Source organism: Cryptomeria japonica, chromosome 11, assembly GCF_030272615.1.
Source record: "Cryptomeria japonica chromosome 11, Sugi_1.0, whole genome shotgun sequence".
NCBI lineage: Eukaryota > Viridiplantae > Streptophyta > Pinopsida > Cupressales > Cupressaceae > Cryptomeria > Cryptomeria japonica.
This window is the reverse complement of record NC_081415.1, coordinates 377,286,912-377,302,174: the sequence shown is the minus strand read 5'-3', so window position 1 is coordinate 377,302,174 and position 15,263 is coordinate 377,286,912. Positions and strand designations below refer to the sequence as shown.

The following is a 15,263-nucleotide window of genomic DNA, read 5'->3' as shown; positions in this document are numbered from 1 at the left end:
TTTTCGGCATAGACTATGTCTTCGACTTTCTTCTTGGAATGTCTTACCGAACATCGAACTCTCATCGAACTCTTAACTGGTCACCAAGACATAACAAAGTCTCATTGATGTGGTCTTATCGGCATGAGGTGTGACTTTGGCTACTGCCTTAACATGTCATAGCGAACACCAAGGTCACACCAAAGAGATTGCTTGTTGCCAAGACTTCGGCAAAGTCTCATCGACATGACCTTCATCGGCAAGAACCATAACTTTGACTAGTGGCTAGAAAGAGTCTTATCGAACACCAAGGTCACAGTGAAATCCTAACTTGTCGCCAAGACTCATCAGTTGTCTCATCGAAAACATATTCCATTAATGAGAGACATAACTTCGGTTAACTGCTCGAACTGTCTCACTGAAAGCTAATGTCACATCGAAAACAGCTCTTCACCCAGACCACTCTGATGTCTTATCGATACCAGCTCCATCAGCTGGAAATCATGACTTCGGCTTACCGCTTGGAATGACTTACCGAAACCCGAAGTTACACCGAAATCCGCTCTTTCACCGAAATAGTCTTACCGCCAAGAGATGTGACTTCGGCTATCAACTTGAAACATCTTGCCAAAATCACATGTTACACCGAACAATCCCCTCTATCGCCAACAACGCACACTTGCTACAAAGACAAGAGACTTTTGTCGGCCAGACCAACCAATTGCTATATCGAAATAGTCTCTTTCGCCAAGATTGCTTAAGTGTCACACCAAACTGCTCACAGCGGAAACCAAATGCCATCTTATCGAGATTTCAGCTAGTAAGTTTGAGGCACCCATTCTCAACAACGTACACAAGTGTCGTCTGAGAAATGGGGCAAGTTTCAGCCTCTAAGCAGGGTTGAGCTGAACAAACCCCCAATGTACTACTGGGTACATTAGGATACACTCGGAAGTGACAACGCCCAACCTGCCAAGAAGAAAAGCAAACAGGACAACGAACCTAGTATGGAAGAAAAGGAAAGTTTAGATGATGCAGAAGTCGAAGAAGAAGAAACAAAGGATATGGAGAGCAAAAGTGGGGACGAGGGTTTCAGAATGGCACCCCACAATGTGGATTCTAAGGAGGTCGAGGAGGTAGAAGGGGTAGAAGCACACCTAGAAGGAGGAGAAGAGGAGCGGCTGACAATGGAAGAGCAAGTTCAACCACCGCAGAAAGACATAACACCTACCCCACCACCCAAAAGAATTACAGCAAGAGTCAAATTTGCAGCCGCCAAGTTATCCCCTTCAGTGCACTCAGTACCCATAGAGTCACTTAGAGTGGCTATGCCTCTTGGAGAAGCCACTCCCGTAGGCATGTTGTTTTAGAAGGTACCTAAAGGATCCAAGCAAACGCAACAGGTAAGGCACCATGTGCATAGGGTTGCATTGGTGATTGGAGGAGTGGTACGCAAGGAGACTCCTACAACTAAAGGAGTGGTACACCGAGAGACTCCTACAACCGAAGGAGTGGTACATCGAGAGACCCTTATGGATGGCAGAGTGGTACAAGAGCGAGTCGTACCAGATACTCCCATGGCAGAGGTGGCAGTGTTTGAAGGCCAAGGAAAGGACGTAGATGCATCTTTAGATAGTTGGCTAGGCAGGTTTGCACTGGCACCGCATGCACCCCCACCTCCTTCCCCACGTACAGTGGCAGATGGCCAAATCACCGATGGAGTAGTTGGGAAGTCAAGTAGTCTCCCAGCAAGGGAGAAAGTGAAAAAGAAAATACAAAACACCGTCGTTGATATCGACGACGAGAGCATCCAGTTTGGAGGCAGTGGGATGATTGGTACAGAGTTGCAGCCAGCCAAGGGGGATCATGTAGATGAGGGCCTTCAAGTTTCCTAACCAGACCCATGAGATCCAGTAGGGTCCGTTCGGAGGTTCTTGGCAAAATTGGATGGGTTTACAAAGGTGGCATGAGGAATTGTAGACCTAGCCCTACGGGGGGACGTAGGTGCAGTATTGGAGGCAAAAAATCTTCTGGAATTTATGCGGATTTGGTACCAGGAGGAGTTTGAGCGGCAATTCAGTAAGCATGACTGGCCAGCAGCCGAGATTGAGGCGATGGGGGAAATTTGGCACTAGATGCACATCATATAGGGACATGGGGTACTTGGGCCCACTCTCCAAGGCATGGAGAGTTCCTTTCGAGAAATCTTTTTCCAAATGCATAGGGCCCAAGCTAAACAAGAAGCGGCCAAGTCTGAAGTGGCACTCATCCAGAAGGAGCTCGATTGACAAGCAGAGCTTGCAGCTGTTGAGAAGGAACTACGAGCTGAAGTGGAGGAGGCAGTGGCACACCAGAAGACCCTTGTAGCGGAGCAGAGCGCCAAGGTGAAGGAATTGGAGGATAGGGTGGCGGTACTAACGAGCCGAGTGGAGCAGAAAGACAAGGACTAGATGGAGGCAATCTACAAGGTGAAAAGAGCTCAAGAGCACCAGCTAGTTGCCGAGCGTGACTTACGGCTCCGTATGGAGCAACTTCAGCACTTCTGGTAACAGACTCCAGCATCCTCCACTCCAGGGACACCCTCTCACCCTCCTTGTTCTCAATAGTAGTATATTAGTATTAGCCCCATTTTGTTGTAGTCGCCTGGAAGATGACTCTTTTTTTTTTTTCGGGGGGGGGCGACTGATGTAGACGGCAATTATGTCGTCACTAAATAAAACATCGTTTGTTATGTTGATTTAATATGTAATGGGTAATTAGTTCCCGTAGGCAGTTGATAGTTCCGGCAGTTGACATCTTCGCCAACTGACCGAGTGGTATATTCTGGCAATGTATCGGGAAACGAGAGTTATGGTTGAACAAATATTTTGATGTACTATCCATTACTTGATGCAATAAAGTTATATCATTTGGCCTATGTTGCTGTAAATGTTATCTATGTTCTATGCATACTTTAGCTTTTTGTTTATTTTGTGAAGTCAGAACATGTAGACCGTAGGGAGTAAACAGGGACTCGCAAATTATTGTAAATGCACTCTCGAAAGGGCAAGCTGATAATTGGAAAATTGACAAGGTCATTCAGACTATTAACCGACTCCTATCCACATTTAGCAAATTCAAATTATCTCATGTGCTAAGGGAGGGTAACATAGAAGCTAACCAACAAGCCAACATGGCATTTGATCTCCAAATCGGAGAAGTCAAATGGATTGATGAGACACTTGAAGTCTCGAATGAGGTGAATTAAGATGTTAGCAAATACAAGAATGAGTTGGCAAATTTTATACATTAGGGGCATCGGGGGTCAGATACGATTGGTGGAAGTGGTAATGAACAAAGGTGATGGAGAGGCTGTGGGAGTAAGGTGGCAATGATGACTCTTTATGCTCAAGCGGCCAAGTTGGTGTTATTGAATAAGATCTAACCTTTGCCTTGTGCGATAGGACAAGGGGGAATATCGAAGCAAGGATGTAGATTGTTTTTCGAACGGATTGGATGAGGTGGCAATAAGATTCAAGCACAACCAAGGAATTTAATTGAGTATTGAAGGCAGATGTGACATATCTATAGCCGCTTCACCAGCCCATGGTTGTGATACGTGCGAAGGAGAAAGTTTCCATTTGCAAAGGCTAGTCCGTAATAATACATCAAAGGAGTAGTTAATGGCCATCAATGTCGTATTAATTGCTTTGTAGTTGATAGGTGTTGGCGGCAAGCATTTTAAACCGATGTGGATGGATGCTTGCAAAACATATTGAGATAAGGCGCTGTTGTGCGTTGCACACGCTCCCTGTCGCCGACAGGGTCCCCTTTCATGTTTTGAGCTTTCGGTCGTTGTCCTGAGGTTCCGAGCAGAGTTTCTCGTGTCTCTTCGAGCGAGTTCGTGACCGATCCGTAAACTAATTGACGTTGAAGTAATGAACCGATAGGTCCTCCTGACTAGTCTAGCTCTCGGGCGTGAACGCCAAGAGCTTTGTTCGAAGTTTTGAGAATCGCCTTAGATAGGCGTAAGGTGGTAGGAATTGGCGAAGCCAGAGCTGTGAGGCCGATTGCATAAGGTTTGTCACCCGACCTTTGTAAAGTTTGGGCGAGAGATGATTTTCGCCTGCTGATGAAAGATCGAATTGCCCGGCCAAGTGCCTTAGTATTCTGATGCCTCCTAAATCCAGATTTGTGGAGCCTGGCAAAAGGCTAGTAGGAGGTTCGACGTTCCGTGCAAGATTTCAAAATTGTCTAAGGGGCAAATTTCGGACCCTGGGGGCGAAAATTTCAAAAACAGATGCTCCCTACTTGGTTCGAAAACAATGCAAAAGTTCTTTTAAAATGTTGCAAAGATAGCTCTAGGCCCCGAAAATTACTTCAAATTCCAAATTCGGACCTTGGAGCAAATTGTTTTTTTTAAAAGTGGAAGAGTGCAAAATATCCCAAGGACTCTCCTAGCCCCGAAAATCACTTTAAGTTCCAAATTCAGACCTGGAGTAAAAGGGCGTCGAGTTAAAAGAAAGAAGTGCGTTTGAACTTAGAAACTCGCTAAAGCGCTCCAACCCTCCGAAAACCTTCAGGCGTCTATTTTCGGACCCTAGGATAAACTGCGAAAATCGTAAAAAGAATGGCTAAAAGTGCTTTAGCCTCCGAAATCACTTAAGTCCTTTTTCTCGGACCCTTGGAAGAAAATAAAGAAAACGCGAAATATTCGAAAGGGACGCACTTGGTCCGAAAACGCGAAAGTGCCCCCAAGTCTGAAAACCCTTAAAGCGACATCATTTTCGGACCTTGGAGTGAGTTTTAAAAATAAAGAAAACGCAAAATATTCGAAAGGGACGCACTTGGTCCGAAAACGCGAAAGTGCCCCCAAGTCCGAAAACCCTTAAAGCAACATCATTTTTGGACCTTGGAGTGAGTTTTAAAAATAAAGAAAACGCGAAATATTTGAAAGAGACGCCTTTGGTCCGAAAATCGCGAGAACGCCTCCGGCTCCGAAGTTTTTTGCAAATAGAGGCGTCGTGATTCTCAAAATCACGCAAGTGCTTCCAGGTCCAAAAGCGTTTGAAATCACAAAGTCATCACTTTCGAACCTGGGTGCGAGAATTAGAGAGGAGTGTTATAAGTTGCGAGAAGGGCGTAAAAGTCCGAAACTTTAGTTCGCTAGAAAGCCCCAAATTCGGACCTTTGCTCCGAAATTCCAAAGAACTCCAAAATAGGCAAAACGCGTTCCCAGCTCCGAAATTGCGACGAATACAAAGGACGAGTGCTCTGAAGTTTATTTACAAAATACACTTCGAACGCCCAAGGCAACGTAGCGCTTGGAATCCGAAGTTCTCCATTCAAGCCCCGAAGTCATCACGAGATACACTCCAAGGCGCCAGAAGCTGCAACGGGCCTGAAGTTTATCTGTAAATCGCGAAAGGAAGTTCAAGGGCATTCAAAGTTTCCAAGATTTGCAAGATCGTCTTTCAGGTCCGAGGTTTTACTTGCAAACAGTGTCGGTGCCCGAAAACCGCCAAACACCCAAAGCCCCCAGCAGGTGGAGATCGCAGAGTTTCCAAGTTTGCAAAAGAGGAAGTGTGAGGTCCGAAATTAACCAAAGTGGGTCAGACCTCTGAAATTCGCAAGGTGTGCAAATCGCAAAGTGGAAGACGCGAAATTTGCAAAACTCGCAAGGAGGAAAGCGCAGTTCAGAATTTGAAAACCATCCAAAGTTCGAAAGCAAGGAGGTAGGGTGTTGCATTAAATCCTCCTGATCATCTAAGCTCAGATTACCAATTACCCAAGGTAGAAAGGAAACCATTTAAAATGATAAGTTCTCTTTGTCCAGCGACCGCGTAAATTTAAGGCAAAAAGATAACCGTTGGGATTCAAACTTTGCAAGAGCTTCCGCTCCCATCAGGTAAGTGCGCTTTGTTGCATATGATCATTTAGAAAATGTTTAAGTCAGATGGGCAAATCGTAAAATTTGATCGCAATTCTTGAATTCTTGAAATTTGCATCTCTTGTGCTCATAAACATTGTTCAATCGCTCGAAATTTAGAAATCCACTCTTAAGGCTTCACCAGAAATTGAACCTCTTTTCAAACTTAGGAAAATTTTCATGCTGTCTCTGTTGAAAGTTAATCCAAAATCCAGAAGTGATAAGTATAAATGCATAGTCAGAAATCTTCAAGAATATGCTGCGGGTAAAGTTGATCAAGCTGTTAGCTAAAATAATATTGCTCCATGTCCAGACTAAACTTTAAATTAATCCCAGCCTGCTGGAGCACTTCTTTTGTTATCTAACCCGCATTACCTTTCTTGTATCACCTCGTAATCCGCATCCGGCTGTGCAGGATAGATGCCTAAATCGGCGGTGGAATCATCAAAAACGCCCGCTGTAGTCGAAACCTCACAAGCATCCAAATCAGACATCCCACGTAAGGTTGAAAAGATGAAGTACCAGTATCAAAGGGGAGGATTGAGGGAGTCGAAAGTTTAGAGCGTCTGGGACAACATTGGTGACACTGACCTTGGCCATATTGATATTCAGGACTTCAGGAATCGGGTCTTCTCACCCAACGCATATGGCAGGCCTAGGCAGATGGTGGAAAGTGGCATCGCCCAAGCGGCAGGTTTTCCTCCAGTAATCCAGAACTATGAATTAGTAGTAGAGGCTGCTCGGCATTATGAACCAAAGTCCAGATTAGTGCTTCTGGAGGATATGACTATCGCCGACTTCTCCCCTGAGGCTATCGGTGATGCATTTGATATCCCCTTTCCAAATAATCCCACAGCTACAACCATAGACGAAGCACAAGGGGCATATGATATGAATCCGGCCCGATGCAAGGCACTGATTAACGAAGAATGGTTCAAGGAGAAAAGGCCTTCGAGCACCAGGATTGTGAAAAAGACCCCCAGAAGTGATTTTCATAATGAACATGGCGATATGGTCACCTTACTCAGCCGAGTCATGGGACTTCCTAAGTCCAGCTACTTTGAAGAGTGGATGTTCTATTTTACAGAGCAGGTCTTCGCCGGAAAGTCTTAGTTTGGCTGGGCCCAAATCATAAGCGATAACATCCACACTCAGCTTATTGAGCTCGAAACAAAGAAGTACTTCACCATGACCTCCTATTTGGTCTATATGTTCGCAAAGAACCAGCCACTGCCAGGATTGATAATGAAAGGTGAGATCGGGAATGGGCCCGGTCAGGTGAAAGTCTATGATTGCTACCCGCAGCTGCACTACCAGGATATAGCTCAAAGGGAAAAGAACAGCCTGGCTTACGCGGTTGGTCAGTATGAACGCATCAATGACGCCTTCACAATGCGCTTGGTTAGGCTAATGCAGGGCGGGTTGCACATAAGGCTCTCGGAGCAAGCTACTACTTTAGTGCAGAGGTATGGAGCCCGGTTCATTCAGTTCCCAAGGTTTTCCTACATCCGAATAGCTGGCTTCGATGGTGCCCCCCTTCGACTTCCACGGTATCCAACCGACAAAGTAATCCTTATGGAGGTGGCAAGGCAATCACGCCCCGCCGGCATCTTACTTCGAGAAAGCAAGCGGGCTGGATTCACATTTCCTATGATCATAGGCAGCCATGATGTCCAATTGAGGACCCCTACCCTAGCAGAGGAGTCCCTTGCGGAATTGGCCTCTTATGGCCTCCAAGACCATTTCCCAAGAAAATACTTCGATCATGATAATCTGGCAAAAAGGGCCTATGGTCGAAGATACAGAGCAAAGGAGTCAGTTGAAGACTATTGGAAAAATTGCTCCGATGACTACGAAGTCAGGCGACGGGAATATTCTAGGTTGAGTGTGCAGCAGATGCGACTCTTTGAATACCGTCGGGTCCCAGATCAGCTCACGGACTCAGGAAATTGCCTCCAGGTCCGAGAATTCGAAGCAGTAAGACATCTCTTGCCAGGCGTTGATTGGTCTCAGGACCCAATCACAGATTTCGAAGCAGTTATGGTAGCCCCAGCAAGATACACAGATCAATGGTTACATCATCAGATCGAGAGGCTAGTCCATGAGGGGGTCCAGTTCACTTACCATTTGATGGGCAGTCTTGACTCTCAGTCTTCCGAAGACGAAGGGACATCAACTGAGAAACTAGAGAAAAGAAAGAAAGCTAAGGCTTGCAGAGGAACTCGGACGTCCAAAAGAACAAGAAGGGAGAAGATTCCCATAAAGAGGCCAGAGGTCACTTCATCTTCAAAAGATCCTAGTTCGTCCGACGATGCCATAGAATTGGATTGCGTACCTGCTCCTGCATTCGAGGCCAATGATCCTCCTGCACCTGATGTACTGGACACCGAGCCAAAAGGCCTCGAGTTGACCAAACTGGGTAACCAAATAGAAGAAGGAGAAATCCCATCCACCTAGGGGGTCGAAGTGCATGAACCTACCCAGCAGAGCCGTCACGAGTTGCTACTCCTTAATACAGCCAAGAACGACTCCACCGTCGAGGGAGAACAAAGGATAGACGAAATTCATGAGCCCGAGAGAACTGAGGAGCAACCTTCACAGGAGGATGTCAGACAGTTGTTCAATGAAATAGGGGAGAACTCAGCTGCAAGCAAGGAGCTTCCTCCCTCTTTCACTCCTCCGATGGTGGGGCAGCTACGAATTTGTGGTCAACCAGTTGAGAACGTAGGAGAACAAGATGCTAACTTGACCCTATCATCGACCCAGACAGTGCCTCAAGAGTGGTTGATCGCCAGAGCTCAGCGTAGGGCCGCCACCAAAGCACCCATCGATCTAGAGGATATCTTCTCGCGAATGGATCAAGCAAAAGCTAAAGGGAAGAAGAAACCAAGGGCATATTCTAGAGTAACTAGGGATGAACAAAGGAACCGCACTCTTCATATTGCCACCCTGCCCGTAGACAAGCCAGCAGATCAAATAACACTGGCAGATTATAGCATCACGACTGTCCCCATCGGACGAGCTACAAAAGAGCAGGAAAAGGAAGAATTTAAGGATTCAGTGCAAAACATACTCAGACAGCTCGAGGAGATCACAGCGGAAAAGGGTATGTATCGGGCCCGTGCTGAACAAGGCGAGGGATACATCGATCAGCTCCTACGGCCATTGCACAATCCCTCCGAATCCCATATTCCCCCAACGGCATTGGCACAAAGGACCACGACTGAATTTGAAGGAATTCGGGATACCGCAAAGGCCGTCAAGGAACGGATGCAGGACATCAAGAAAAAGGGAGAACAAATCCTTAGGGAGGTGAAAGAAATGGCCCTCCATCGAGAGCTCACTCTAGTCAGGTTGTTGGAGGTAAAGAGGGAATCCCTTCACATGCACGAAGTGGCAGCCTCTACCCTTCCCCTCATGAGAGCTCTTTTTTGGACACATGCGCAAATTCCCACATTGTCTGACATCCTAGATCCCCATGGCATCAGTGTTCTCAAAGAATGGTACTGGACCATCACCATGAAGAACGACGCCCAGGAAATTATTGACAAAGAAAATGACGCATGTGAGGTAATTCTGGGGAACATGCAAGAACTAGGTAAGACCATCCTCCGATCAATGGTTTCAGGATGGATAAATGACCTATCCGACAATGTAGTCCGGCCAAACTGGGAAGAAAGGTTGGGAGCAGATAAGGTTTCTTATTCCGTTGGAGACTTGAGTTTTGCTGGTCAGTTCCATTCAGACATATTATGCTTCGAGCGTAATCGCTCCAGCTGGAAGGACGGTTTAAAGCACGTAGACCAGTATCTCGAGGGCATGCAGTACAAAATTCGCCACCCGGGCTTTCAGTCTGCTCTTCCAGTTATGTATCAAATTCCAGGAATACGTTCGCAAGGAATGGGCAGCAAGTCGTGATTTATGGCGGGAATAGCTGCATAGTGAGGACCAATTTCTAAAGAAAGAGTGTGAAACCGAAATAGAGAAAGTAGTTTCTCAAAAGTGTTTTTTCCCTTCCAAATCTTAAAATGCACTTTTTGTCCCAAAAAGGTGACAGTTGACTTTTGGTCAACAAATTGTAAAACTTTTGTGCCCCCTTTTTGATTTGTTCCAAATTGTTGTAATTATCCCTTTTTGGGTAGTTATTGCCCATTTTGGGGTAGTTGTTGATATTTGCCTCCCATTTATGGGTATGGGCAGCACTGCTTTATGGATGAATCTGGGCCACTTATTTAGATTTAATCTAGGCCATTCATCCTTTTTGAAGCCTATTTAAGGGACTGGTTTTCCCTCATTTTGTAAGAAGTTCTTGGATTGTTGTGAAAGCTCTGAAGGACTTTGCAGGAATTAATACAATGAATTAAGACTATTTTCAAGTTTCCTTGTGAGTGCATGGTCTCCTTCTTCACTTAATTTTGAAAGCTTTTAGTTATGTCTATTTATTTTGCACAGCAGTTTTTCAATCAAGCATCTGATAGAATCTTCACAGTCCATACCATTAGAGAATAGCTGATTGCTTTTCTTTCCGCATGGTTAATCTGGACCATTTCATGCTCAGTTCGATTATCAAATATATACTATGAATGTAGAAATTCTAATATCGTACTTGGTAATATGAAAATCTGGTTTCTCCTTTGAAGATTGCACTAAGTTTATACAAGCATTGTGTCTAAATGGCTGATGATGTCTAATCTAGTTTCCTGGAGGTGTCTGTCTGCTTGACTGAATTTGTTGTCTTGGTTAGAATTTACAGTTCATGTCTCTCTCTCTCTCTCCCTATCCTTCCTTTCTTATCTCCCCCCTTTTTTATTTATTCGAAAAAAAAAAAAAATCTGCAGCCCTACTAAAGCAGCATCAAATTAACCAATATCATCTGATGGAAAGATTGTAAAAGGTTCCGGGGAATTTATCCATAGAATTCCCAGTCAAGCGTAAGTCCCCTTGTGTTTCCAGCATAAACACATCAAGCCACTGAGAGATCCCGCAGTCAAGACCTGACAAAAGAAACCTTGAGGTTATCCCCTTTGATCAAAGCGTAGAAAATAGCATTAGGGATTCCCTTATTTCAAGAGAGGATAGGATAATCAGTTGGCTATTCTATTCTGCGTTGGCCGTATGGAGTTTGCAGCAATGTGATTTCATCCACGTCAACAGGCGCCAAGTTTGAAAAGCTCATAGACTGCAAGAAGCAAGAAGTACATTGAGCTTGAAAGTAAGGGAGGACGGCAACATGCAAGCAAACTTCTCCTTACAAACCACCAAACCAACGGTGGCTTTCAGGGGGAAGATTTCAGAGGAGTGCCTGAGTCATGTTTTTAAGATCACAGATCAATCGTTCTTGAACAGGATGAAGATTGTGCTAGGGGATAAGAACCTGAATGCTCAATATAGGTATCGCACCAACATTGACATTACTTCTCTCTTCATGGCTTAGTGTCTGAAGTTAGAGGCTAGTGAAACGGTGTTTTGGCCCATGCAAAATTGTGTGAAGGATGACTAGTGTTAGGGTTTGGCAAATCTTTGGCATGGCGAGGCAAGGTGAAGGGTTCGTCTGTCTCGCCGGTGATTGGTTTCACATTGGTGAATTCAAACCACCATTGAGGACTTTCCTCCTTTGGAGTGCGAATAGCAACAAGGAGGTTCATCGGGCTTCTGCCTAGATTGGGCTCCAAGGAATCAAAGACTTCCTTATGTCCAGGGAAGCTCATTTGGTGCAAGAGGAGGTGCCAAAATGGATGTTGCAACCAGAGAACCAGGAGCAAGCGAAGAAGGCGTCTCCCCCTAAGAGGAAACAAGGTCAACCTGTGGGCTCATACAGCACAAAGAAGAGGCGGTCGTTGAAGGGTGGTGCATCCTCGTCGAGCATGGTGATTCCAGACAAAGAACCCGATAGGCAAGAGGGAACAAGGGTGGAGGAGGTTCGTGACAAAGTGATTATGGAGTAGGAGCCAAAAAATTGAAGCCTAATAAGTAGTGTTAGAAAGTTTTGATAATGTGTTTTTTGTAAAGGGGATTCATGCACATTTTGTAATTATTTGTATACTAGTTTTGGGTGGTCAGGGTTAGGAAGAACAAGGGCTTTATGGTGATATTCGTAGATTGCTATTTACAATTTTTGCATGGAACAAACAATGTATGTGTTTTATTGTATTAATACAATGAACCATTTACCGATCAAAACAATGGTGTAATTACATCTATATAACAATTATATTTAATTTCATTAATTTACTTATACATTCATAATACGAGAGAGATTAGCGTATTAATGATCTAATCCTTAGTCATTCTAAATTGCCCCTCATGAGGGTAGGTTGGTTTTGTTAGGGAAAGGCGGTAGTAACTCCATCCCAAAATAGGTGAGCCCCAAGAGGTGGTATGGATGAGTGTTCCTGAAACCCTTAAGGATTCCAAGAGGTGGTATGGATGAGTGTTCCTAAAACCCTCGAGCCTATTTGTGGAGATGATTTCCCAGCACCCTAACAAGTAATTCCCCAGCCTCTATTAGGGATGATGATTAGGAAAGGAGTAAGGATTGGGGGCTAAAATATAGTAATTATGACTTGTATTATGAATATTAATTGTTCCTTAGTATTGATAATCTAATTTAAGGCATAACGATGAATAAGGACGTATGTTAATTATTGGGAAACAAGCAGCCTCATAGGGACATTACAGAATGTACTAGACATCATCCATCCAACCAGCATCCTGATCATTTTACAAATATTTAGTTCATACTAACGAAAAGCATAAAGTATCAATTTTGGTGAAACGTAATTGGTAATTGTTATATATAACAATAAAAAAATTCTTGTTGTGGATGATGCCTCTACTCCCACATTCGCTGCCAATAGGCACTGCAGATACGGTTCCCTAATCTCCTCCTGCTCTTTCAGACGTTTTCGACCTTGGATTGGCTCAACAAAATGGCACTTCAAGGCCAAAGCCATTTGTGGAGTTCTGGTTCGTAGTCTTGCTCTTCAAAGCTTTCTGCGCTTCTTTCCACGCCCTCCAATGGCAGCACTAGTTGCTAAGGCGACAGGTTTTCTTTGGGCCGATGCATTCATTCTTGTCCTCCTTTGATCGACATAGATGAATCAAGTGGCAACGAAGAATCTCCTACATAGGGTTCTTCCTTTAGGGATGTGGCTGTTTGTGGCACCCTGAAGAATATAAACAAGAGAGAATTAAGGTATCTCTTTAGTTTTTTGCTTGATTCAAATCAATTTGAGGACCCTGCATTGTACTCAAAGAAGGCATTTGAGAGGACAAGAGGCAAAGAAGCAAAGAACATTTCCTTTTTTCACTGCTAATGTGAAACAGGTCGAGTACGGAAAAAAAAATCCCCATACGGTCCCTAATACAGGTACGGGGGTGCCAGCCCCAGACATGTCCCCGTGGAGCACAAATGGCAACCAATGCTGAAAGGTAATCTGGAAGTTTACCCATGAGCACAAGGCTTTCTTATTGTGGTTTTTTATTGTAAGCAAGATAAAAATGCTATTCTATGCAAACGATGGTGTTGGGAGAAAAACTTGCTCTTCCTCAAACCTTGGTATCTAGAGTTTAACTCGCTCATTAAATCATTCATGGTGAAGCCTAGTTGGGTCTATCTCCCAAATCTTCCATTACAGTTCTGATTTGATTTTGCTTTGAAGCCATTGGAAACTCTTTGGAAGATTTCCTAGCTGTTGATACAGATACCTTCACCCACATCCTTGTGGATGTGGATATTTCGAGAGATCTCCCAGTTGATATCACCTTCAAGGTTGCTGACCACAGTTGATCACAATCCTTGGATTATGAAGCTTTTCCCTTCCGATGTCGAAGATGTTTTGAAATAGTATGCATTGCTAAAATTGCTCCAGGACCAAGATTAAAGCTGATTATCAAAGTTTTTGGTGGGTCGACACTCTTCCACAACATTACATAGTGGAGCTCCTGCTTAGCACTCTAAGAAGGTGCTTGATCCCCTCCACTTCTGTTCTCAAGCAATGCAGGTCCCTTCCTTGCAGATGACAAATAAAACAAAATGGGAGCAACATGCACATTAAAAAGTGGATGCTTTTATCCAGACTTCAGAGGTTCCAAAAACTTCTCATATGAACGACAACTCGAGGACTTCAAACAAATCTGCAGATTTTTTTTGAGCCTTTGGATTCCCATGAGAGGGTTGGCTCAGGGGGCAGCGACGACTGTTCTAATGGCAAAATAGAACAAATCACAGAGAACCTCCCTTAATCAGATCAAGATTGCACAGAAGTTACGAGGAAGAAAATTAAACCTTCTCATCAAATGACGCTAAGATCTACCGAGAATGCGAAGAATCCTGAAAGTTAAATATCTTCGTGCTCCCATGTTCAGATGAGCTGAAAGATTTTACATCACTTATTAATTAGGAAGCTTAAGTAATGTAGTTATCTTTATGCTCCCCTCTGAATGGGACATGCAATGTATCTTTCATTAATCAAAATTTTATATCGAACCAAACAAACGTATTAGTTTTGGCAGATATCTCTTTTTAGTTTCTCAGCTCGTCATGTGTTTTCTTTCTAAGGTTTCTGATGTAGATATTGTGCAGGATATATCAATAGTTAATTTATCATAGGGAAACGCAAGGAACATACCTGGAGGAGTGATTACATGGGGATCATGGGCGCCACGGAAAATGTTGGTGATGCGAGCAGCCAAAGCGATTACAGCGGATTTAAGTTCCGCGTATGTGTACACGACGTCTACCGCACATTCTTTCGTGAAATTTGATTCGATAATTGCCAATTTGTTAGGCTTAGTGGATGCTGCTCTCCAGAATGCATGAGATATGCAACACATCTCTTCTGCCATGCCCGCACAGCTCTTCAATTCACCATTTCTGCTCCCCGTTACAGTGAAAATTGCATGCCCTGCACTATTTCCATTTGTTTTGGATTTATTGTATTCGTGTTTCTATGTAAAAATAAAATCTAGCAATTGCACACGGTTTACACAATACATGATGTTAATTGGTAGATCATTTAACAAATGATGTTTTGGGAAAAAGGTATAAATGAAGAAGTGGTAGTTTGAAATCAACTATGTATCTTCTATAAGGTTTTGAAAAATGTGAAACATAATAAAACTCCATTATCAAGAAGCTCATGGTATGTTTGAAACAAGAGAGAATAGAAGATATGCAAAGATTTTTAGGACCAACTTTATACGTGTTAAATGTTTCATTTGGTTGAGAGTTTCCAACAACTTTTACAAGTCCATTTTGTGCATATTTTACGATCATAAAAAGTCATTTCAAGACATCTATAAGAAATTCTACTAAAAAAATTTCTCCTACACACTGTGATTGCTTTATCTAAAATAAAAATCAGTAATCTATTTA

The 15,263-nt window shown here is 43.7% G+C and overlaps 1 protein-coding gene across 5 annotated transcripts in view; it reads right to left on the bottom strand.

Moving 5' to 3' along the window:
* LOC131069486 (putative acyl-activating enzyme 19) overlaps nt 1-14,911 on the bottom strand; it is a 349,361-nt gene extending 334,450 nt beyond the window's left edge. For 2 of the 5 annotated variants that reach the window (XR_009112138.2, XM_058004939.2), the window contains exon 1: nt 14,518-14,911. Coding sequence is in view for 4 of the 5 variants with exons in the window: in XM_058004939.2 (XP_057860922.2) it covers nt 14,518-14,734 (217 nt within the window). In the remaining variant the exon portion in view is untranslated. The remainder of the gene's footprint in view (nt 1-14,517) is intronic. The other 3 variants (XM_058004937.2, XM_058004938.2, XM_058004940.2) reach the window with 2 other exon arrangements.
* Between the last annotated feature and the right edge of the window lie 352 nt (nt 14,912-15,263).